The sequence below is a fragment of the Lepisma saccharinum genome, chromosome 23 (assembly GCF_977018435.1).
Source record: "Lepisma saccharinum chromosome 23, izLepSacc3.1, whole genome shotgun sequence".
NCBI classification, from domain to species: Eukaryota; Metazoa; Arthropoda; class Insecta; order Zygentoma; family Lepismatidae; genus Lepisma; species Lepisma saccharinum.
Window position 1 is genome coordinate 11,411,681 of NC_139251.1, and position 26,707 is coordinate 11,438,387.

At 39.1% G+C, this 26,707-nt stretch overlaps 1 protein-coding gene across 1 annotated transcript in view; it reads left to right on the forward strand.

The window, feature by feature from the left end:
* Nucleotides 1-14,108: 14,108 nt before the first annotated feature.
* The window catches only part of LOC146005265 (uncharacterized), a 93,967-nt gene continuing 81,368 nt past the window's right edge, over nt 14,109-26,707 (forward strand). The window contains exon 1 of the mRNA XM_083144369.1: nt 14,109-14,380. Coding sequence (XP_083000495.1) covers nt 14,294-14,380 — 87 coding nt within the window. The 5' untranslated portion in view covers nt 14,109-14,293. The remainder of the gene's footprint in view (nt 14,381-26,707) is intronic.

Genomic DNA, 26,707 nt, shown 5'->3' on the forward strand with positions numbered 1-26,707 from the left:
GACTTGCGTAATAACATATGGAAAAACTGAAAAGCAGAAAGACGGACAAAACAATGTAACAAAATGTACAGTAGTAACAAAGATGTCAGGAAACAATAGTATAATATTGAACTTACACTTTGATGAAGTAGTTTTCTTTGTTATGATCTGAATTAAGTCGCTTTGCACAGTTCTCATCGTTGGAGTTCACAGCAGCTTTAATCGGCCAAGGTTGATTGATTTTGTTTATTTTACTTCGCCTTTCTGCCACTCTTGGCTAATGATGATATGATGTAATCGATGAAGAGACGCTCACGAAGGACATGTATGCCCAGACCGGATTCGAACCCGGGACCACTGGCGTCGTAGCGAAATGAGATAAATACTCCGCCACGGGGCCGGCTAATCGGCCTAGGGTGGGGACAAACTCTTAGTGGTGATGGGAATACCCTGTGGAAACATATGACCAGTTAGTTCCTGCATCACATTAGTTGCTCTCTCCTATTGTGATTTTTCCCAATGTTAATTGATTGCTTCCGAAGTGAAATTTCAGTCCAACTAATTATAGTATGATCTTCAAGATCAGCACTATACGTGTTACAAAGTACTCTTAAAAAAATCCCAGTGAATTGGTCAAAATAAAGTGACAGAATTTCGAGGAGAGGCCGAGCCTCTGTGGACCCACACTTGGCTACGCCAATATACGTAAGTAAACCCGTGGTGCTACAGCCCCTGAGGGCCAGAACCCACCTACCGACTGTAGGCCTCACTTCCAGTCCAACCAGTTGTGTGCGGTCAGCACGACGAACCCCTAATCTTTGTTGTAGGTTTTCGTGACTCATTCATAGCTTCCCAATCTCCTCACGATGGTGGGTGGCAACCGGTCCTATACACAGGCCGAAATCTCAGGAGAAAAGTTGATACGTTTCCCCTAAGAGACTCGAACCTGCGCGCGTCGCGTAGACGGAGCTCAAACCATGATGAATCGGACCATACAGTCACGATGCAGAACAGCAGGCCCGTAGCCAGAATTTTATTTCGGGGGGGAAGGCTCATCCCTTATCAGCACCTGCCATCTAAGGGCGAAAAAGTGGGGAATAGAACCCCTGAAAATGAATTTCTCAGTATATTACAAGTTATTGTACAAGATGTTTAATGTAAGTAAAATTAATCACCGCTATACCCTATTTTAATTACATATTTGTAGGATTTCGGAACGGTCTTCAGCCTCCCCCTCCCCCACCGGTCACGTGCCTGCGGGAGAAAATATACATAAGTGCTGATCCCTCATTCTGATTTGCGTTTTAAGAATAGAATATCCTTCAGAGCATCTCTAGGACATGGTCTTTTAAAAATCAGTTCTAGAGAAGAAACCTTGTCCAATTCACGTTTTCAACTTGTTTCCTTGTGTAGTTTTTAAAGAAGAGAAAAGTTATCACAATTGGTAATCTGGTGAACAAGATCAACGTCGAATATGTAATTGAAACAAAAATTTTAATGTTCGTACCACGATGGTTTTACTGACTGAAAAGTTTATGTTTCATAATTTTGATTGAGCAGAGGGGGCTCTCTCACTGCACCAATCGCCGTCAACCCTATGATAATCGTTTGAGTATCTTGAGTTTCTGTTTTAAGTCTACTTTATATACAGATAGACTAATCGGGACTGGATCTATATTTATAGTGGGATTGAACTAACTATTAGGCGTCAACCGGATACCAAACTCGGGACATTTTAAATTACAAGGGTGACCTTTACCATTATGCTATAGGGGATGCAAAATATATCTGAAACTAAGAAGAAATTTTGAATGCAATGTAGAACGAAGGAGGCACCGTTCACATTGAAGGGGAAGACGCCAGGAAATCCTCCCTCCACTTTCCTAACCTGTACAGTGGTGGAAAAAAGTTCTTCCCCATAAGACTTAATGGCAGTAAATAATGCCGGAAAGGTAGGCAACACACATTGCACCTTTAGGTGATCGGGTGATTCTGTCTGTCTCAAGGAGCAACTCGTCTTTCATGCAATAGCCAACAGACATAGGAAATGTAGGAAAGTCACGTGACTTGTTAGGTGGAATGTTGTTCGTCATAAAATCGCCTTTTCTCAAGCCTGGTCGCAGAACCGACAAGAGTTATAGCCTATGTCCGAAAATGATTCCCCTAAAACCGTTGAACGAAACGCTAAAATAATTATTGCCTTAATTACAAAGGCTACTATACTATATGTGCCGCGGTAGCTCGGTCGTTAGGGAGTTTGATTACCATGCGAGAGATCTGAGTTCGATCTCCGACTGGGGAGAATTGGAATTTTGTCCACCTGTTCAAGTGGCTCCGCCGCCCACCCAGCGTCGTATAAAGTGGGTACCTCTAGGAAACTTTGGGGGGGGGAAAGGCGGCCAGGGGCGTGGTGCTGATCACATTATCCCCACCTTCGACCGTAACAAGAAAGTGTGGGACCCTAACTCCACACCCCCTACACGCCTTCATGGCTTGGTGCAAAGCACAAGGTAGCACTTTGCTTTTTCATTTACTATACGTCCCGAGTTTGTCGGAACAGAACTTTCTAATTTCTATGTGGACTTTCCTCCAAGTTCCGTAGGGATGTGAATAGGCTCCAGTTTTTTTTGACACAATTCATCCATGTTATATTTCGTTATAAAAACCACGACCGATATCCTGTGTGTGTGTGGGGGGGGGGGGTAAAATTCAAACACTACTCCATTCTCCAATTCTTCGTATCAGAAATAAATCTTAATTCCACACACTGAAAATGTAGCATTTCCTACATCTTAGCATGCAAATATCTAGCAGCAAAGTAATGTGTAGGCACATATTGGTTCGGATACCACTTTAAACTGTATGTGCATTCCCGATTAGTCTTACTGTGCATAAAGTGGACTTAGACACCAAATCAACCAACCAACACAATCCCGTTATTGTCCAGATTATCGAAACCAGAAGCTTCGTCGCGAATAACATAAGCAGGAAGACAATGTGAAATTACCGAACAGAAACAGAACCTAGAACGGCTAGATTGGATTAAATCGACGATACAGCACGCGTTCTGAAATGAAGAAGAATACGTAAGTTGAAGGACCTCGATACACACACACACTTTTCCTCCCTTCAATGGTAAGATATCTTTCTTGCAGAGAAGCCTTTACGTAGGCCTTCAAGGCCACAAGGAGAAAGTGTTCATCATGCAATGACGGGACCAAAACACAGGTCTAGTTTGATATGAAAGCTGTGTTCCTCCTTATTTCGTTCGTCATTGATAACAGGAATACGGGCATCGTCTGCTAACCCTAGTTTCGTAGAGCAGACGCCTGTTTGCCACCATTTGGTTCAGTGACCTTCGCTCGTAGTTAGCAAGAGTGAATGACTCACCAGATACCTGTTGCCTGTGAGGTTATACAAGAATAGATATTTCGTTAGAATCTGTAAGTATTGTTTCATCTGCAGTTATATCAGTTAACGTTCGAATTGTTTCCTAATGGTTACGTTATTTATAAATTAGTTCTCGAGAGTGAGCTTTCTATCTATTTGTATGGGGGAAGGGGTATACAGCCTGCATGTATTATTTTTTTCGTGAAACAAGAAGAAATTCCAAGACAAAAAAGAGACATAGAAGAGTATTTAACAAAATGAAAGAAGATAACGAAAATGTAAATGTTTAAATAAATTATTTTATAGATCGAGTGCATAATATTTTCTCACGGGGCCTCCTCGATGGCTTAATGATAACGTCGTCACCTTATAATCAAGGGATCCCAGGTTCGATACACGGTGGATGCACATAGTCGTTCGTATGTCATTTTAAACTGAAGGTCCAGTCCAGATTAGCTTATCTGTGCAGAAAAACTAAAAAAAGAAATTGTCACAGTGTAAGAAAATGTCATGTTCAACCACATACAAAAACCAACACAATTATGGATCGCAACGCATTTTCTCAGATCCATTTTAATTATACGTGCATGATAAAATAACAGAAGTTGAGGAAAGATAAAGCCAAGCGAAACACAGATGCCTTCTCCAGAATTTCAAATCTCGTTACGTAAGGTTCTGGGTTGAAGTCCCAGGCAGGCATGGCTTTCTTGCTCTTGCCCTTTTATCTGCTTTATTTCATCATAAATCGTCGTTATGGTTTACCTACAGGGGAAGAATAATGACAATTGCCAATACAAAGCCAATAACGAACAGAACAACAACTCAATTAGGCAGATGTCAAGAAAGAAACAAGACTTTACAGTGTTTCCGTCTCTCGGTTTCTCGCATTGAAAATTGCTCTCCCGTTCTCGGTCTCGGCTAGTTAAATATAGAAATCGAAAAAGTATGTGAAGATACATATATTTCATACATCCCGGTTTTATAGGAGATTTCGTGAGAGATGAAATAAGTACTCTTCGATCATGTTTATTTTTATTAGTTTTGTTACGTAACATCACTTTTCTTTGTAGTCGCGGACGAGTGACCTTTACATGAAATTAATGACGAAATACTCAAACACCTATGACAGGGACGGTACTCAAATCCGGGAACTTTGGTGACGAGATCGAAGGTTGACCACTTAATGAGCTTGCGCACCGAGTCTGCTTAATGTTGCTTGTGTCAGGTAATTCGAAATAACTGTCAATATCCCACATTCATTATCATTTGTTTCATAATTTATCTTATTGATGTTATTAACCTGAAGTCGAAGAAATAGTTGAAAGGCAATAATGCAAGATTGAATGTCTATGATGTTACTTCGTGCCGAATAATATGACGTGATATTATGATATGAATATATTAATAATATAATATGCCTAGTCATTCCATTGATTGATCCCAATTGCGCACACAAAATATGATATAATGTCCACTCCTAACCAACCTCCATGGCAGAGTGGTTAGCACAGCGCGCTACGACGGCATGGGCCCCTGGTTCGAATCTCGGCTTGGCCATGGGTGTTCTTGGTGAGTGTCCGTTAATCAATGTCATCATATCATCACTCATTACTCATCTTCATCGTCGCTATTTTCCAAAAGTGAAAGAATAGCGACACTAAATAACAAAAATCCAATCAAATGGAACATCTTCACCGATTTAATTCTGTACCGTACCAAATTCCCAGTTTATTACTGCTTCTTGCTTCATTTTACTGCATCTCAATTGTTTTCCGATTCGAAAAAAATTGGAATGTTGAGCAGTTGATTGTGCATTGTTTCGTTGTTTGGATTGTTTAATTAACGTCGCATTAATTAGTTTTAGACCAATCGTGACAGAGGGAATCGAGAGCACAAAGGAAGGGGAAAAGACAAGTTAGAGACCACGGCTCTCTTTAAAGGTAGCATTCCTTGAACACGACTGAAGTGACTGCAGAATATTATGGATAAAATTTGTTTCGCTTTTTCCTATTTCTGTTTCAGTTATATTATTTCGCTTTTCTTCTCTCACTGGCGTTAATCGTGTCGGTGAGGAAGAATTATAAACTCGTGAAATGCACGATGGGACAAAAAATGCCTCTCCCACGGTTCGAAACTGTGACCACAAAATATTGTCTTATTTTTAAAATTTACGCCAAATATGGTTTCACTCGTCTCTTTCTCAAGGCGCTCCATTACCTCTCCGATGGCGTAGTGGTAACGTCTTCGACATGTAACCAAAGGCTTCCGAATTCAATACCAGATAGAGGAACATTTGGTTCGGATCCCACTTTAATCTGTAGGTCCAGTGCATAAACTGGACTTAAACCATTAACGTGTGGCATGTGGCCTGTGATGAGAACCATCATTTCAGTGAACCTTCTTGACAATGAGTAGTATCACTCGAAAAATATTTTCTTACCAGTAGATCTTGTTAAGAAACCCAGCACCCAGCTGTTGTTTGTTGTTGCTGGGGCGGCATGAGTCATGTGACTCATGCTATCAATGTTCAATCCTTCCCGAGAACTCAGATCCACCAGACAAACTTAAGCGAATAATTTGTTATTTGGGTTGCATAAACAACAGGCTTTAAGACGTTACGAAATTTTAGGTCCCGTGGCCCAGGTAATTCTTTCTCCGACTGTACATCTCTAATTTGATTCTCAGCGAAGGCAAGAATTTTATCCAATATTTTATATCGCTTTTGTTATTGTTAATGAAGAATTCGAAGTAATAATTTGTCTTTAAATCTCAAGTTAGAAAGTCAGCAAAAATTATGTTTTTATACTAAATTTTACATTAATTGAAGATTTGCAAAGAAACAGTAAACCTTTTTGTTGGTTGATTGATTTAGTGTTTTAAGTCCACTTTATGCACAGTAAGGCTAAGCGGGACTGGACCTACAGTTTAAAGTTGAATCCGAACCACTATGTGCCTCCACCGGGTATCGAACCTTGAACCTCTTGATTACAAGGCGACGACGCCACCACTGCACCATCAGGGAGGCCAGTGTAAACCTTTTCGTGATCGTTCCACTCGAAAAACAGATGTTTCTATAAGAGCCACATCAAGTTTGTTTGGAAGTAGTGATGTTCTATGACACACACACACACACACACACACACACACACACACCCACATACATATCCTCAACAGGTCCTATAGACCAGCAATGTCAAACTCAATTCGTGAGTAGGGCCGCATAACGATAATGTCAAAACTATCCGGGCCACACATCTAGAACCCCAACACCTTAAAATCCAGAACTAAGTGGTTCGACCCAATGGGGCCGAGGGGGGGGGGATTCCAGTGATTATTATTGCAGCATCGATATGTAAATTATATAGAACTCCCCCCATATTTTTTCATGGTTATAGTATTTTACATGTTACTTTCGAGTATAAATTGGTTACAATTGTAACTGTTTGTTTGCAATTATAGTTTCGTTTCGCACAGATTTCACTGTTTTTTTTTAACAAGCTTCTCATAAGTCTGCAATAAGTTTTTTGTTAGCATGAAACTCTTAATGCAGACAACAAATGTTTTGTCAGTCATTCTTGATCATTCGGCTGTTCCATTAATCTTCATTATGGAAAACAACTTTTCACCAAGGCAAGTGCAACCAAAATTAATAAAATTTCTACAGCAAAATAGCTTATTCGAGGGTACTGCTATGGGAGATATAAGAAAAATCAAGGATAGCCCACCTTGCGATATTTATTTTTCAATACGAGTTGCACTGCAATTAAATAAGTTCCATTCGAAGTCAGGACTTGCACACGCACCATCTTAAAGAAAAGGGAGCAGAGCAGAACAAGATTATTGCCCTTCGCACCCTCTGAAGTCTTGAAACCTGTTTCCAACTTCATCACGTAGTATTTTTACTTTCGACAAATATTCCTGCCATTCTGGTATTCCTGAGAAGTTGGGAAGGACAAATTATAACTTTATTAAAAAAGTTTTAATATAACGGAAGACTGTAACTTTGCAAAACGGCCTCCACTTCCTTCAAAATATCAGCCCTTGTGTCACGGGGAGGAATCATTCAAGTAGTTCTACTGTCATATCGAGATGAGAATCGCATCCACGAATGAAGGGAGCTAACCGAGCTAGCTCACAGACGTCCGTAATTTCGCATATTGTGAGCGAAAAGGCAACAACACGAACAATTTTCGCTTTCAATTGTTCGTTGACTAAGTAATAAATCCTCTCCTCAACTGTATTTCTGATTTTTTTATTAGCGTTGCTTTTCTGCCACGTTTGGCTAATGGCGACGATGAGGATGAGTAATGATATGATGAAATTGATGAAGGGACACATACAAAGAAAACCCATGCTCAGGCCAGGATTCGAACCCGCAACCTCTGGTGTCGCAGCGGGTTGTGCTAACCACTCCGCCACAGATTATGGCAAATTTATTTCGTGATAAAGAAATATTTCTGAATGAATTTATTTTATCAGGGTACAAAATTTCTACGCTTCTCAGTATTCACTTCACAACAAAAGTAAGCATTTCACTTGAAAAATCTGCATTCCTCTCCTATAGTCCTTTTCTTACTCCCACGAAGTTTGGGCAGCCATATGGTTCCCTGAAACTTTTACAGAAACTGACTTTTCTTCCAGGTAAATCCTTGAAAATCAAGAAACAAACTCATAGGCGACAGAAAGTATGCACGCTGCCCTCCCCCAGCTGGCAAGATATTTTCGTACTTCAGAAGTAACCTGTCCATCAGCTTGCTTAGTTGACACAACACCTACTCTATAATGGAATGTATACCTGTGTAGGTCAATGTGTTGAAGTTTGGATGAGTCTGGTCTTGTATCACGAGAAAAGAGAAAACGGGATAACTACAAATGTATAGATAATTTCAAGCATGAAGTGTTAAGTGGGGCCAAGGCGGGCCGCATTAACGGATGCTGGGGCCTACATGCGGCCCGCGAGTTTGACTGGCCGAAATATCAGAAGAAAAGTTGTCACGCTCATCCACGAGACTCGAACCTGCGAGCGTCCCATAGCTGGAGCCCAAAACATGACGCCTTAGACCGGACGGTCACGATGCAGAACAGCATCTAATGGCGAAAAAGTGGGGAACACCTGAAGATGAGTTTTTGTTTCCTAATTTTGATTTGGCAAAGGGGGCTCTCTCACAGCACCAAGCGCCGTCAACCCTATGCCGGTCGTTTGAGTATCTTGAGTTTGAGTTTCTGTAAGTCTACTTTATGTATAGATAGGCTAATCGGGACTGGACCTACATTTATAGTGGGATTGAACTATTTGTTGTCCACCAGGTACCAAACTCGGGACCTTTTGACATTTTGAGGGTCATCTTTACCATTACGTTATAGGGGAGGCAAAATATATCCGAAACTAAGAAGACATTTTGAATGGACACGTAGAATGTAGGAGGCAGGGTTCGCGCTGAATAGGAAGAAGACAGGGAATTCTCCCTCCCCTATCCTAACCTGTACATCTCTAATGTAATTCTCAACCAAGCCAAGAATCTTGTCCTTCTACATTTTATGTCGCTTTTGTTATTGTTAATGAAGAATTCAAATTAATAATTTGTCTTTAAATCTCAAGTTAGCAAGTCAGCCAAAATTATGTTTTTATACTAAATTTTACATTAATTGAAGATTTGCAAAGAAACAGTAGACCTTTTCATGATCCTTCCACTCCAAAAACAAATGTTTTGTAAGAGTCACATCAAGTTTATGATTGGAAGTAGTGAAGTTCTAGGAACCACACAGACACACACATATATGTAAGCAACAACAATAGTAGGCTATTGTAATTTGGAGAGGATGTGATTTGTGAGCGGAACAAGCATGGGAATTTAACGAAGTTCCTTTGCGAATCATCAATTATGTGTGTGTGTGTGTGTGTGTGTGTGTGTACACGTATTTCCTATCTGCACCGTTGACTCACAAAGTACTACATGTGAGGTAAAACTATCGAAATGTAAAAAGAAGAAGCGCTACCACCCTCCCCGCCTTTTCTACATTTTATTCAAATCGAACACGAGGCACGTATCTAGATATATATTTCGGAGCGGCGTCCTAACGTAATGTCTCAAAATAATAATATTAATAATGTTAAATTAAAATAAGGATAATTATATTAAATTAATTAATATATTTTTATAAGATGAATAGGTAAGAAGACGGTATAACAACAGTGATACAGTATAACATCACGTATTCATTATCTAGCTTACGTGTAGTTAAGGTCGGCAAAATTTGTAAATAAATAGAAACTGCCCTGGCAAGGAAATTAATGTCAAATAGATAAAGAATATAATATTTATTGAGTATGAAAAAATGATGTTAGATCCAGTTGACGAAAGTAAAATTCCTGGTAATATTTTGCATGTTATTATAAGTAGTAATAATTCTTGCATAAATCTTCTTTGGTACTGTCATTCAAAGTCGTATTACTTTCCAATATTTTTGCGGAAATAAACAATTTGCGATTAAACAACAACCTTATTTTCATTACTTAATTGAAGTTTTATGATCTCATTATTTAATATTTTTGTACTTGGTAAGTCTTTCGGGGGGAGGTTGGGACACCTGGACCCCCCTAAATACGTCCTTCGCAGTAGGATCGAGATAAAGTTACTGTGTCACTGGTTCCAATTCACGGTAAATATGCTCTGCTTCTCTACAATCAAACATACACACATTCATGGCCTTCCAGTTTTCTTGGTTTCTTGCCTGGGAAAGAGGCAATAAATCAAGCTGTGACAGCTATGGGACCTTCTGACGAGGGGACGGAACCCAGCTGTGTAGAGGATTCAAACACCCGCGCGAACTAGCCCTCGCCGTCAGCCTGGGGCAATTTTGCAACAGAAGCATCTAGTGGCCAAGTGGCGAACTATGATGAATGAAATTCGGCTGAAGCGGCCATATCTTTCGCCGTCGATAAAAAAGGTAAAGGTAAAGTGTTCCCCTGTGCATAGCACCACGCCATGAAGGCGTATAGGGGGTGTGGGGGTAACGCCCCACACTTTCTTGATCCGGTCGTGAGTGGGGGTGATGTGATCAGCATCACGCCCCTGACCGCCTTTACCCCCCAGGGTTTCCCCCAGGTACCCATGTTATTCGACGCTGGGTGGGCGCCGGGGCCGCTTTCACCGTTAGAAAAGTTCCCGGATTTGAACCGGCCGGGGATCGAACCCGGGACCTTGAGCATGGTAGTCAGACGCGTTACCGACTGAGCCACCGCGGTAATACATGACATTTTTAAACAATCATTTTGGGCTGTGCAAGTGATTTTTAAAAGAAAAGCCCTCCCTAGCTTAGTCGTAAAAGGATTGAGCATTACGTTAGTATGCATCATAATGTCCATTTTCGTTGGTGCTACCCACAAATCCTATAACCATTCTGTGCTTATTTACGTATTTCCTTATGGGAAATTGAAAAAAAATAATGGAATTTGAGCACATTTATCGAACTGAAATTGCATAAATGTGTCATGTACTCAAAGTTTCGTAAAGTAAGTTTCCGTGTTTTCCGGCAAATTTTTGTCCTAAAACGTTATATTCAACAAAATGCAAAAAAGCCCATGTTAAATTTAAGCACTTTCCACGGCGACCTTCGCCAAACTCCACCTCCCTCTGAACACCGACTTTTGCTGCTGTGCGGCATCTTTTTCTGGGGTACTTATATACATTTCATATCTTATACGTATTTTACTTCGCTTTTCTTCCATTTTTGGCTAATCGCGAAGATTAGGATGTAGTGACAATATGATGGATGAAGGGACCAGAGGGGGGGGGGGGCAAATACCAGGATAAACGTACTAACAACAATACTAACAATAACAATAATGGCATTATTATTATTATTACTAGTGGTAGTAGTAGTAGTATCAAAGACGTTATTGTCCTCATAAATTACTCAAACAAGGGGTAGAAATCGGTACTAAAGCATTTGTTTGGAACAAACTATTTGAAACACCGTCAATTTCACATTAGCTAATAATGTAAAACAAGCACACAAACTGTATTTTTGAATGGCAGAAAATTAATGATAAATGCATTCCGAAGATAATTAATTCTCTTTAACTTTCATTTACAACATATGTTTTACACATATGCAACATGGAGCGACATAAAATAAGAAAATACATATGCAACATTCTAATACTAAATTGTGTACGTATTCAAAGTTTATTCCATACATCCTATACAACACATGTTATTAATATACATTACATTACAGAAAATAAATATACTGCGAGCGAAGCGAGCAAGAAAACTTTGAGATCCAATTTTTGCAACTGAAAACAATACTGATTTAATAGAGTGCAAATAATTTCACTGTACGCCATGGCATTCTCTCTTTTCAACTTTTTTCATTTAGATCGCTCGGCACCCATGGCCGAATCCCGCCGCCCCCTAGCTACGACTTTGAACTTGACGAAACTGAGAGAAGCAGGCCTTGTGAGCGAAGCGAGCAAGAAAATTTTACGAAATGTACTTTTATTTGCATGCAATTTGAAATCGAAGGGGGCAATTCTCCTCTGTGCCCCCCCCCCCCCGCAGGTGTCCTTGCCGTCATTGTTTGGCCCCCTAGAATTGACTTCCGTCGAAGGTTGGTGGGCAATGACCCTCTGCCCCCCTGTGGTTGCGCCACTGGAAGGGATATTCACAAACATTTATGAACGACACAACTAGAGACTCACATAGGATTATCCTGGCTGTGAGTCCAGACGCCATAGCCTCTCTAGCCTGCAAATTGCAGTCCAGGGTGTACTACGTGGAAGGGACGTTGACATTTAGGTATGTTTGCAAAGGGTCACCCCTTTGAAAGTGTGTGAAATACAGTGGCGTACGCAAGGGGGGGGGTTACCGGGTTTAACCCCCCCCCCATTGAGCTTTTGAAATATTATGGAAAATGCTGTAGAAAAAATTAAAAGTGGCTAATTTATCACAGTCAAACATCTGCGACAGTATAATAATAATAAAAATAATAATTTGAATTATTATTCCCATGCAGCATGAAGAAAAACACAACATTCCAAACACAATCTAAGCAGCAGCAAAGTTCAATTTTGCAATATTTTTTTTTTTTTGCAAAAAGTCGCGCAGTGACTCTCGCGAGAATTGTGAAAATTCCTTGCTTCGTCGCAGTGTGCCGACCTTATTGCAAACGTTCTTCCCGGTACTGATTTCACATCCCCTTGTGAACTCTCAAGTGATGATGCTGAGTCTACATCCACATTATTAAATAATGTTGAAGAAGTGCTTTGTGAATCACCTAGAAGTGATAAATGTGTTGGAATATCTATAAACTTACTTTTGAACGAAAACATAGACTCATTGTAAATTAGCAACATGTATTCTCACCCTTCATCATCATCCTGGGTGAGTTCCATAGGTAAAGGTAATGTAAATTTCCCCGTGCATATAGCACCGTGCCATGAAGGCACACGTAGTGGTGTGGTGGGCCCCAAAGATTCTCGATCTCGAACTATTTTGCAGGTGATGTGATCAGCACCATGCTCCGGCAGCCTTCATCTCCCAGGGTTGCTCTCAGGTACCCATTGCTATGAGGCTGGGTGCGGGGACAAGGCTGGATAAATTCCAACCAATTCCGGGAATCGAACCCGGATATCCCAAGAAGTTGTCAGACTAGACCAGCGCGGCTCCTTGAATGAGTTTCATATTTCGATTATTTCAATAGATTTAATATATTTGCTTGTTTTTATGGATTTTCTTCACATTTAAAATGTCTCACTTATTATATACAAATAACCGTTGACTAGACAATTATTTTGTAACAAAGAAACAAAACAAATGTAATTTTGTTCTATTTCTTTCATAAATAGCAGCTGCATTAGTAGTAATTAAACTAATTAATTAATTAATTATAAGAATTATTAATTAATTTATTATTATTATTATTAATTAAATAAAGTATAATAAAACAATGATAATGTGAATTTGTAGAAAGTTTCAGAAATAACACCCCCCTTGATGAAATCCTGCGTACGCTACTGGTGAAATATACCACAAAATGCTCAATGTTCCACCTAGAATTCAAAATGATTCTTCAAAAAATGCTTTTTTTTCCGACTTTGAAGTAAATAGATCATGCTCATCACTTTTTTTAGAAGAAAAATTCAATTTTAAAAAAATGTTCCGATATACTTACTTCTTCTTGACTTATAAGAACATTCCTGAGAATGTACAATGTTGATGTTCAGGGGCTAGGAAAAGGGAGCAAACGTCGAACATTTGGAGACTGTTGTTTGGTTTTAAATATGCTCCCATTATTTCATGCGATGTTGAACAAAGTTTCATTCAATATATTGGACAATAGGTGGAGATTCACGTGTCAGCACTAAAGAATCAAGTTTCGTAATGCATTGTTTTGGTAACATTATATAACACCTCACATTTGAATTAACATTAAAATTAATGTTATGCAAACCTAATTGCATTTTATTTAGCTAGGTTTTACGAAAATTGTCGTTTTTCACATTTAAGCTTATATTTAACTATTTTGATTAGAATAAGTAAATATATATTTACATATCTTACACTTACCCACTCCCTGCTTATCAGTTTCCTCATTGCATTCCATCGGCAGCTGAGCGTGCTTACACCACCTGGAGAGATTAGTTCATCCACACGCTACGCTGCGGCGCCACTGTCGACAAGGACGATCTCTGCAACCGACTCCAGCAGCTTCGCGCCTACTTCGCTTCACAGTTTGACAAGCAGCGCGCGGAGATATTTGTGCCTCGTTTTGTATCTCGTAGTGTGTGTGTTCGTGCGTGTTATAGCGGCGATGTGTTTACGTGAAACAGCCATGCCTCGTCAAGTTCTGTAGAGAGGAGGGAAAGAGTTGCGTTTTTTTAAAAAAAATTGCAAGTTCAATTGTAATTCGAGTGTGAAAAATGAAGTATTCGAGTGACAAAAAATTGGTGCCAATGCCCGAGGAACCGAGGATAAATTTTAACAAACTCTCCATCAAGGATGAAAAGGTAATTAATTGGTTTTGTTTTCTATATTGTACTAATCTCATTCAATTGTTGCTTTTCGTGACTTCTGAGGCGTTATGAATTTTCAGTCTCGTGCCGCATTGAAATGAACACGAGTTAACCGATTTTGGGGAAAGATATAGGTATGACTGAAAATGTACATGTAAATTATGATAGCTTTACCAAGTGTTATCTGACGAGTATAAACTGTTATACAGGGAATGACGTTTTTACAGAAGGATGATTACATTTGTAATATGCGATGGAAATGTTCGCCCTTTTCTCTCTGTAGGAGCAATACATCTGTGACCTGATTTCTCGCAAGTTCATTACAAGTGTTAGCCGTCTTCTTGACTGGAAAAACATGCATGGGCTTGATCAGATTTGCCTCAAGGTGTGATGATGTCGCACGATCGAGCTGCAAAATAATTACGACACAGTTTACGTTGCAGTTAAGTAGCACTTGCCACATACCACAGAATATTAACAGGGATATAGACACTGTGCTTTTTGGTTTTTGGGGAGGAGGGCACTCAGTGCCGTATTTATGATTTAATTTTGGGAATTAGGTTTTTGGGGTATTCAAATTTATATATACGTTACCAGTCAGTAAACTAAACTACAGCCTTACGGTTCTAAGTACCTTTTAACACTGGTTCTAACTTAGGTAATTTAATCTTATGATAACATTTAGTACACGTAATTTACAAATACTGTAGGTTACAATCTAAGAAAACCCAAAGTAATGTACAAAAAGAGCTGTCGAACTAATAACACCGAAAACTTCACCAAATTTCTATTGTCACCAGGGGGAGGGTTTAAGGGGGCTCAAGCCCCTCCCCGAAATCCCACAGATATCTAATTTAAATAGTGTGTAGTGGTAATTAATTTTACTTCCTTAGCAGGAATAAACATTAGATCGAAAAAAGTTTAGTGTTTAACAGAGGAACCAGGTTAAATTTTTATTTTCTACCATTTAATCCAAAGAATAAATGGATCCACAGCTTTCAAAACTTACAGTTTTCTTTGTGAGAGGTCACAGAATATAAACTTTATGAGTAAAATTTGACTCTAACTTTTAAAGCCCTTTTTTTAAACGGAATGTGTAAGAGTTAATAACAAAATACAATATCTATGAATTTAAGTACACTAACTGTACAAAATGTAAGAATAATAATGGACAACAGTGTTGGATATTCACTCATACGGTGGATCAAGTAGCAAAGTCTCTCTATTTATATAATAATAATAATAACAATGAATTTGGAATTAAAATTGGTTTATTTTTAATAACTTATAATTGTAAAATGACACTTATAACCGTGGTAATAATTATTATTGTCATTATTATTTCTACTAATCAAGTTTCATTAGTGGCCTGCTGCCTCTACAAATATTTCAGGCGACGCCTGTACTGATAAGGGATAACCCTCTCCCTCGAAATAAAATCCTGGTTACGGACCTGATTGTCACGTTCAAACTTAACGTCCATCTGACCTACCTACAAGTTTCTTGTGAACACGTTAAGACATGTAAAATATCAGAACTATGAAATCAAAACTTAAGTAGAAAACAGTCTACTGATGACTCGGCTCGGTATTATTATTATTATTATTATTAACAACGTTCTCTATCATAATTATATTTTCTTTACTTTTCATTAAATGTTGACCCTGTAGTCAATAAATAAGAATTTCACTTCATGATTTCATTGTATATTTGAGAAAATAGTGCATATTAACTATTTTTAATGAATTATTTGTACACGATTTTTATGTCTACTTTGTATTTGAACAAGATTATTATGTATTACTTCCTTTAGAATATGATTTCAGTAATTGTTGATACTTTTAAGTGCGTCAAATCAGTTCATGAAGTCATAGAAAATCATATTGGTTGCTTAGCTGGATGCACCAGTGTAGAACTGCGCACAAACAATTTGTTTTTTATCTGGCCCGGGATCTCCCGGGGCCAAGTTTTCTCTCGCCAGGGCCGTGTCTGCATACATGCATATACAGTAAAACCTCGTTAATCCGTACCCCGATAAACGTTGCTTAATCCGGTCAGGCCACAAAAAAAATAATCAGAATGCAAGGTTTTAAATGTGGCTAGAAGTCAACAAGAGAACTTCCCAAAGAAAAGGCAGTCAACCACTGATGAAATTACGTTTCCCGCAGGCTTTGTACTGTACTGTATAGTGTATTTAGGCCTATGTCCTATAAATTCACCATAATAAACGTGTTTTGTTGCTATAAACGGAGTTTTAATGCACTTTCTACTGTTCTTTTAGGTTATTTCAGTTAATCCGAACTTTCGTTAAACTTATCCCTCCATTAGTCCGGATTAACGAGGTTTTACTGTATATGCATGTTTTAATAATAAAAGTAAAATGTTATCGTTTTCCATAGATGAATTTTTCTCCCCTTTCCAATTTTACACACAATCCTAACAAAAATTTACAAAAGATTATTTTAGAATTTTTTTGAATTTGAATTTGAATTTTGGGTGCGTCAGCACTAAGGCTATTTTGCACCCGTCACATGATACGGGGTCCAGCCCCTTATCGTTACACATAACATCTCTAACGTTTCATAACTAAAATCATAAAATATTAAAATCTTCTGACTTTCGTGAAAAGCTGAGGCTGTAAAGGAACACTCAGCACAAATAAGGACAAAACACAGGACAACACAAACAAAATTATACTGGTCATGGGGCCAGTCGTCAGAGCCTCGTTAGTCTGCAGTCCAGGGTGTACTACGTGGAAGTGAGGTTGACTATTGGGTGCACTACGTGGAAGGATCACCCCGATTATTTTAGAAAATTACTAACTGATAAGTCACTTCGAGTAAAAAAAAAAATCAAAACCTCACACGCATGTTCCCTATAGAGAGAACATTTTTCATGTCCAAACGTAATAGCAGTATAATATATACAACGCGAATAAATGTTCTCTCACGGTTGAAAAAAGTTGTACAATGCACATACTGTTGTTTGTTGTTTTGCTTATTAGGGAAATTTATGCAACGTGACGGCTATCCAGAACGTGTACACACACACACACACACACACACATATCTCTCTCTGTGTGTGTTAGGAAGAGATTGACTTAACGAATAGAATTCAATAGGCAACCTCACATCACCAAATTTTCCAAATAACATCATCAACACAAAATAATAATTTTGATTAGTTTGCTAAGCGAAAGAGAATTCAGAGTATTTGGACCGATTTTTATTCACTGGTGGTATGTGGTGTAATCCAGCGCATGCAACAGGGAGTGTAGGTAACATTTTGAAACATGAAAAACTTCGTTGTTACTCCTAATAATAGTGAGGGGTACTGAAAATAAAAAATTGCTGCAATGAATTTGACAAACTTTGGAAAGAATAAGTGTGTGGTTATGAATATTTAGTACCGTGGCAAATGAAATGTCAGTTCAATATTTTCGTTTCTTGTGAAAATTATACTTATTGCTTTTCGTCGAAATTGAATATTTACAAAAGAGAGAATTTCTCTAAATTCGATATGCTATTTTGTCGCCTGCTTCGTTAATTTTGTATAGCTATTCAGTGAGCAATTTGATTTATTTTACCTTTACCTCCTACGGATCCATGATTGACCTATAACGTAGGTTGCATTTAGCGGCTGATTGTTAAATTGTTTTGTTTTCCCTTTAGGTGTAGAACTTGCAGAAAACTATGTAATCCCAATGCGCTCTGACCCGCATTGTGCACAATCGAAACCAGGAATGTTGAAACCAGCGAACCGTGAGTTGCTCAGCATGCTGTCCAGTTATTCCCCAACGGTTAGCGACAATGGTCAGTGTCATGCAATCTTTGTTGCACGTTTTCCATTGTTTCGTTCTACTAATCTCTTTACGTTGCGTTCTCGGGGAGTACCTCTCTATTTTCCATGACGTAATTGGGTTTGCTCAGACTGCAATCTAGCACACTCTAGAACTCAAAAATGTGATTTTCCCCGCCTTCCTGCCTCTTCACGTTAATCGTGGCGATGATGAATGATGATTAGTTGAAGAAGAAGCAAAATCTCTGGCACTGTTGTCGAATTTTCGGAGGGAGTTTGGGCTATGCAATCAGCTGTTTGCCATGTTATCCTGCCCGTGCGTTGTCAAAATGCACGGAATTCTTCATGACAGCGCGCTGCGACGCTAGGTATCCCGGTTTCGAATCTGGGCTTGGTCATGAGTGTTCTTTGTGGACGTCCCTTCATCAATTTCATCGCGATTAGCCAAAAGTGGCAGAAAAGCGAAGTCAACACATCGTCGTCACATCTTTATTCTGTGCGAGGTGTTTGTATTATCATTAAGTAGAGAACTGTTCATATCGAGAGCAGATACTTAATATTGAGTTTTTGTTGTTTGTTGAATTTCTTGACACCGAAGCAAGGAAGGAGTCACTCAGGCACAAGCGAGAGGAGAAAACAAATGACTGTGCACTTTAGTTCGCGAGTTTGTCTGGACTTTTCTCTGCTGTTTGTAGTACATCCGCGAACGGACGTATTCGAAGACGATAGACATGCTTCCAGTCCACAAGATCAGTATCGTCATTAGACTTCGTACTTTAGGTGTTTAACCTATTCTTTTCCTTTGCAGGTAAATAAGAAATAAATTATGTCGGCGGTTCATTAAAAAATGAAACAACTAATGAGGTTTTATAGTGCATAAAATAGCCTGTTTCGCTTGTTAGAACCTGTTTTAGATTTATGCACGTAAGTCAAACCTTTTTCCTTAGGTCTTTATGTATATTTTAAAGGTTTTTCAGGATTTTTACATCTCACAGAGGTATTTGTTCGCTTTAGAGACGAAAAAATGTAATGACTAACGTTTTCGAAACAAACCTATTTTAGGATTTTTAAAGCCTATTTTAAGAACATAAAAAGCACACTTTTTAGAATCTAAAAATCCCAGGTCGATCTGTGTTTCTCCACCCCATGTCGATTGTGTAGGGTGATAGTCTGTGAAAGGTGAATATTCCACGCGTAATCTGTGTATGCACGTTTCTTGGAAATGATACATTTGTTCTGATCCCAGCAGAAATCTAACTGATTGATCCTTACACTGTGTAGCAACATTTCAGAAAAGTTCATAAAAATCCGTCAACAAAATCCGGAAAACGGATATATTTTTTTTTTTTGTGAAAGAAATACGCGTACGAAGCAAATATTTCACAACAGAAATATGACCGAAGTGAATCTGTAAATGAGAACGTTGTTTGCCGCCAAAGTCGCCCCAGGAGGTACTTGGTTCTTTATAGGAAAGCATGAAGACAGAGAAGGTGTCCTTGTGTAAAGAATTCGAGAGGTGAGAAAGTGGCGCCTGCGATCCTATTCTGGATCCTGTCTGGGGCGGGAGAGGTCGCTCTGATGCGATAATAGGTTTCCGAAGCACAGCTGCTCCACTGGAAGAATATGTAGCAGAAAATTACCTTCCGTTTCCTGTTAAGTGCGATAATAGCTTCGTTAATGAGGGCACCTAATCACTCAGCACAGAGATCTCACGTGAGCATTCGACGTGGTAATGGAACAAGGCTTGGCTGATAAAGCTCATGATAGCTTTCCCGTTCTCGATCTCTCCACCGAAAGTTCCGGGTTCGAGTCGTGCCTTGTGCACGGTTATGTATTCGTTCGATTTTGTGTAATCGTCAGCCATAGTCATTGTCGCGATTAGTCTAAATATTTTAATATATTCACGACGAGACGAAAGCAGACCTGTCATAATTTGTTCTCGTTTCGTGAGAGAGGAAGTCTGTCCTGTTCTTGGCTTTTTCAGTAAAAGTCTCCAGTCGAAATATATAGTGTAAGCAATAGCCTATATACGTATGTAATTCCTCTGCGCATTACAACAATCCATAGTGCTCATAGGAACATATGGAGACTCCACACATTAACGATCTCTGCAATTGTAGAGATGGTGTGATCAGCACAACACTCCAGCCGCCTTTATACCCTGTACCAATGTTTTTATTTCAGGGTAGGTTGACCCCCAGAGCCGCCTTATGCAAGGACGTGGTCTGAAAAAAATCTCACATGAGATGACCATCCCAGGAATCGAATGCAGGTCTACTGCATGACGGTCAGTCGCCGTATCGACTTTTTTTTTTGTTTAAAATGAAACTCGTCACGTGTCATTTTTACACAGTTCTCTATCTTCACATTCAGGACAATACAAACATCCATGTCTTACCCAGGATGCGAACCCGGGACTCTTAATTGGCGTTATAGCGTTCTCTGATAAGCACCCCTCCAAGGAGGTCGACTATCGACTGAACTACCGCTACGTCATATTGTGGTACCACACAATCTTCCGGACCGTATGGAAGCCATTAACGGAAACAGCTTTTGATGCCTCGTTTCGATTCTACGAACCCTTAAAAATATCTCGGTATCTGTGCCATTCAAAGCTGAGCGTGATTTTTTCTTTCTTTGGTTCTTGTGTAATCATCTTCGTCGTTGCTATTAACATGAGGAGGTCGGTGAGAAACATCAAAGAAAAGCCGAACGTTGGGTCCCTTATCTGCTCAGAGAGTGAGACGAATGCCTCCAAGCACCTTGCGTGATCCGAACCCAGGACACTTTTCATCCGTAGCGCTCTGTGACGCAGCGACGGAACAGAAGCCCCAACGTTCGCAAATCGCAATTGGAAATCGGAATAAGGTCATCTTAGAACGGAATGTGTTTGTAGAACGCTGTCGAATTCCTACCCCGAAAGGTCACGGAGGCCACTAACGGAAACAAAGAAGACACGAGATCGTGGAAATTCAAGAAACCATGCAGCGTTCTGTTCACGCACCGTACGTCAAGCGTAACAGCGTCTTCAGGTGTCGTGAACTCGTGATATCCACCGGACTACAAGAGCAGTTCCGATTTTTTGAAGCTAAATAGAGCCAAACGTTTTGAACAAGAGCAGCAAGGTATAATGGGCCTGGTCAAAGCAAACCAATGTAGCACCCCCCCCCCCCCCCGTTGTGTCCCTAACGTGCTGCTATTACATTAAATTACAAGTTTAGTTTCATCTTAACCTCAGAAATTATGTCTGAACATGATAGATGAATAATAATCAGTGCTGCAAAACTAAGATTTAGAAAAAAGACGATCGTCAACAACAAAAAATATATCGGAACTCAAAAAAGCCTTGAAATTTGCACACCACTTGTTTTCACAATTTAAGTGCTTTATTGTTGTGAATCCGTTAAAGAAGAATGTATTATAATTCCGCGCGACTGTACTTTTGTTTTATAGTTGTTATTAATAACTGACTGTATATATATATATATATATATATATATATATATATATATATATACATGATATCATACTTTTCCTCATGGCTAGAAAATATGGTCCTTTGTTTTATATATACACATTTATCGGGAAGAATAGTTATTACAAAAAATATTTTATCTTCTGTTTCATGTCTCGCCACCTCTGGCTTTCTTATTTACAGGAATTATAATTTGTAACCCAAAACAAAAAGGACGAAAATACGAGGGGAAAATGTCTGCTTAATACAAAGAAAACATACGTTAATATTAAGTTATCGGATAGGGCATAGTGTCATAGAGTATAATAATAAATATCATGCACTTAGTTACTTTATACATTTTTCTTTATAGTTTTTGGGAGTATCTCCGATTCCTACACCCAACCAGATAAAAACATAAAGCATAGTGTAAAAATCTAAATGTTTGTATTATCGACACATGGTAGCTAGGGACGACCCAAATAACGTCAAGTTTAGTGCTCTTTGTGCATAAACTTAGATATTTAGCCCATTCGAGCTACCCTGCCGTTACGCTTTAATATATTAATTTTAGTCTCAGGAGAATGTAATTTTCAGAAACTTGTGACTTGCTACATAATCTTAAAGCTTTTACTAACTCCATTTTTATTATCGATTTACACGAGAAATTCTTACCTTTGTTGAAAATAATAAGCTTAGGGCAACCAAATTACGAATGAAATTATTTAGGGACACAACAGGGGTGGCGCCGCCACCGGAAAAGTTTGGCAATGAACAGCCCCATTATTGCGATCCCAGAAAGGTGCGTTGTGATCCGAGCGGCTGGCGACGGTGCGTGCTCCTCCCGTGCTCCCCGCGCGCGCCTGGGGCAATCCGAGGGACTTGGCTGGAGCTGACCTCAACCAGGTGAACCGCATGCTCGAGCCCTGCGTTGCCACGTCTACCGATAAATGACCGTTCCAAATTTGTGATCGCCAAGACAATGAACGTTCCCTCCCGCGTCTACAGAAAAATAAACCCCTTTTACGTCATGATATTATTTACTGTGGCCTACTTTGTTTTTCCATGTCACGTTTCGCAGTTAGTTCTTCGATCCTTTTCCCTGCTTCTGCTTTTTGATTCAAAAGTACGTAGCGTTATTTTCACCGTGGCTAAAGTATTTTAATTTGATACATATTTGAGATGAACAAAAGACATACCAGTAATATATTTTCCTTCATTGTCTATGACTGTCTACTCCATTTTTCTTTAGCTCACAAATAGCACAAACCTTTCTTCAAATCTGCAAAATTCAAGGCGTATTTACAAGCACAACACTCCAAGTAACGAATGGCAGATGACAAACGGTAAACAATGCGATGACGAACAAAAACGCTACGAACTTATGCATCAACCCAATACTTGGCGTAGTGGTAGAGTCGTCGCCTTGTTATCAAGGGGTCCCGGGTTCGATACCCGCTGGAGGCGTATAGTGCTTCGCATTCTACTTTAAACTGTAGGTCCAGTTACTGTGCACAAAGTGGACTTAAAACATGAAACCAAACCAATACTTGGTGTATGGTGACGATTCTGCCTTCGCCCAGGACTGGCGTTTTTTTGTGAGATAGACAAAGCAGGGGCCGGGGTGTGGATACTTGTGCACCACTTTTGCTGTAATCGCCACCTAAGCAGTGATACTATACCCACACACTCTCTTCAAATCTTCCTAACACTCCTCTAAAAATTTTCATGAAGGCCCAATTGATGGTCATTTAGGCTGTAAATTTAGTCTTTTGTTGCGTATACGAACTTACACACACCAAGATGGAAACATTCAGGATAAACCACTGCATCTAACTAAAGTTAAACCACTGATTGCTTCACACCAGTGTTTGGTAAAAACTTACTTTTAATGCAGCTACAAGTAATATTTATGTTTTGAAATGAGTAACTGTAACTCCTGTTCGGTTACTTTGCGAGTAACTTGTAACTTGATTAAGGCTTACCTTACAGTAACTTTTCTGTTCATTACAAGAGTAATGTAAGAAAATGAAATTCAATTATGTTTGTGTGTGTATTTTTACAGAGTTCTTTTTTTTCTGGTGCTACTCCAACTGTACGCCGTACCGGCACCTTTTTACAAGGGATGGATGGGTTGGGGTTAAACATTTCTACCTGGAGCCACGAGAAAATAATATCCAGATCCTCAATGACACAATCCGACTCAGAAGTAGGTGAACTACTAGGAATTCAGATGTTCGACAACATTCCAAGCACTTAGAAGCAGCATATCCTTCACATTGCAACATAACGTGAAGGAATATCGGAGGATGTGGAAGTTAGGACCCCGCAGCCATTTGTAAAGGTGTTGTGATCAACACTACACTCCGACCGCCTTTACCTCTCAGGGTTGGCCCTCAGGTACGCATTTATTAGAAACTGGGTGAAGGCGAGAGTCAATCCATTTAGTAGTCCAGTCGGCTACACGAGGGACTAGAGTTCCATTCCCCAGGTGCGACTTTTTTCAGCTTGGATTGACTGGTGTTGATCACATCACTTTTACAAATAGCCGTGGAGTCCTAACTTCCACATCCTCCGATATTCCTTCACGTTTTGTTGCAATGTACAGGATATGCTGCTTCTAAGTGCTTGGAATGTTGTCGAACATCTGAATTTCTAGTAGTTCACCTACTTCTGAGTCGGATTGTGTCATTGAGCATCTGGATATTTATCTTCTTGTGCTCCAGGTAGAAATGTTTAGACATTCTTTGGACAGTTAAGCGACGTAGTTTCCTTTATTCTTTTCCTGCCAGGTATATTGGCGCCTGACGATCTTTTCCTTGCTGCGAATGATAAGGCATTGCGTGAGAAAATGACCGCTCGGGGCGCTGCTCTATTTTAACACACAACGTTTCTTCACGAGGAGAATTTTGTGGTAGAACAAAGGTTTACTGCATGAAAATGGGTTAAAAAAAATTAAAGGTAAATTCGATTTATTATTGCCAAGTGGCCCAATGGATGCAGTCCTTCTGAAAGAAGATACTGAACTCGAAGGAGTGAAGCCGGTCCCTGTGGCGGAGTGGTTAGCACAAAGTACGTCCTTGCTACCAATCATGAACCTCCTGCTGTATCCCGCTCACATTTAAGTTTTTCAAATGCAAACAGGTGCGAAAATGCACGCCAGTCGTTATTGCTTGGAATGGCACAGGGTAATTTCTCATTTATGATTTGAGAACAAAGGTAATTGCTGCTTGCGCCTTACAATGAATTTGAAAGTGTAGTACATCATGAGTTTCTCTGTAGCAGCATACAACACAATGTTAACTTTCATTCTCGGTTTCCTCACACTTGGATGTTATCGGTCTGTAGTGTTTTCTTCTTGCTCTTTTTTAGAAAGTACTAATAAAAATATACCTCTCAGAGATTAAGATCTTGTACGATTTTGTACCAAGATTCTTAAGCCATAAGGATCATGTTCTGGAAGATACTTTTTATGGATTTACACAACTCTCACTCATACTGTATGATCTCCAAATGTTACAGAGCACAAACTCTGTTCGTTTATTTCCCCTATTGTACTATTGTGGTATTAACTAAACTTAAAAATTCTTTAAATTGTGTAGAACAAAGTGTTGTTATCAAGTTTTTCTGTTTGAAACAATGGTCTCGAAATAGGTTTGGATTTTTATCAGGCTTAAAAAAGTGCCACTTTAATGTGTGGGACAGTTTCGGATTCCTCTAGCTTCTGTATACTTAATTTTTGGCTCCATCATCTAGTTGGATCCAATATGGCGGAGAGCTCAGTTTTTTTTAACTGTAATTGCCGAAAAGGTGCTGGCAACACTGTGCCTATGTGAGTAGCATTCGTGGCTGTAAGACGTCGTTATGTTTTGTGTATCAATATCCCTACCCTTCACATCTCTGTGCTAGGGTATGTATTGGTGTAAACTTTGTGTGTTCATTAACTATGTGTTTCGCATATAGTAGTGTCACTCATTACAAACTCGCACTTACAAAACCACCGAACGTTTCGGATTAAAAACTAGAACGCGACTAACACTCCCTGACAATAATGATGTCTGCAATTTTTGGTGTGATCCAAATTTTTTTACGAGACAAGAAGCGTGGTCCCAGTGTTTGTAATCTGACAAATGTTCGTCTCTTGTGACAATCGAAAATTACTTAAAAGATAAAACAACTAATTCAAGGCCTGAGTAATTATCTGACAGGCATTTCCCGTATGAAGGAAAGCTTTGAAATGAATTTCTTCTGGAAGAAGTCTTAGTTTGGTGGTTACGAGGAGAAGGCAGAGACTGATTTTCGACCATTCAGTCTCGTATCTTGAGTATCACACAGAACTCGAAAATTAATCAAATCAGGGTTGATGCACTTTTAATGCATCAATTGACACAGTTGTCATTTTGTTATCTTTATCTTATCTTTTATTATCTTTGGGAAGATAGTGTCTGATCTTCCCAATGGATGCAGTTCAGTGCAGCATACGAATTCAACATGTGTGTCAGTTGACACGTTTCGGGTTCTGTGTGATAAAAGTGTTTTTTTTTCAGAGTGGCTACTCACCGGGAATTATGCGTGAATTATTGGCTCCGGTAATTCTCCGTAGACGTGAAAAATTGCTACTTTTATTAATCCAAACCCCATTGAATTTAAGCATATTTAAAAATGCCCTGAGGCTGAGGCAAGTTTTTCACAGTATAGTTTTTATTTTTATTGAGAAGGAAAAGAAAGCTGCATGAAGAATAAAACAGAAGTCTCTCAGTCCGTTTAATTTAATTTGTTAGTGTTCTTTGCAGAACAATCTATCCGACAGACGAAAGATTATTTGAAGATAAGATATCTTGAAGTTGATTAGTTAAATTTGAGCTTAAAATTATTATACAATTAACAATTTTTCGTAGATTAGTATATCTCGTGACATTTGTGACTTGTGACATGTTTTTCGAGTGTATGTGAAATGGCAAATGTAAACTCTGCATTTTAAAGTAAATATTTTAAATATATGTATATACCTTTTAATTGAATTATATTTTTTGATACATTAGAATCACACAGACCCTTTATATTGTTAA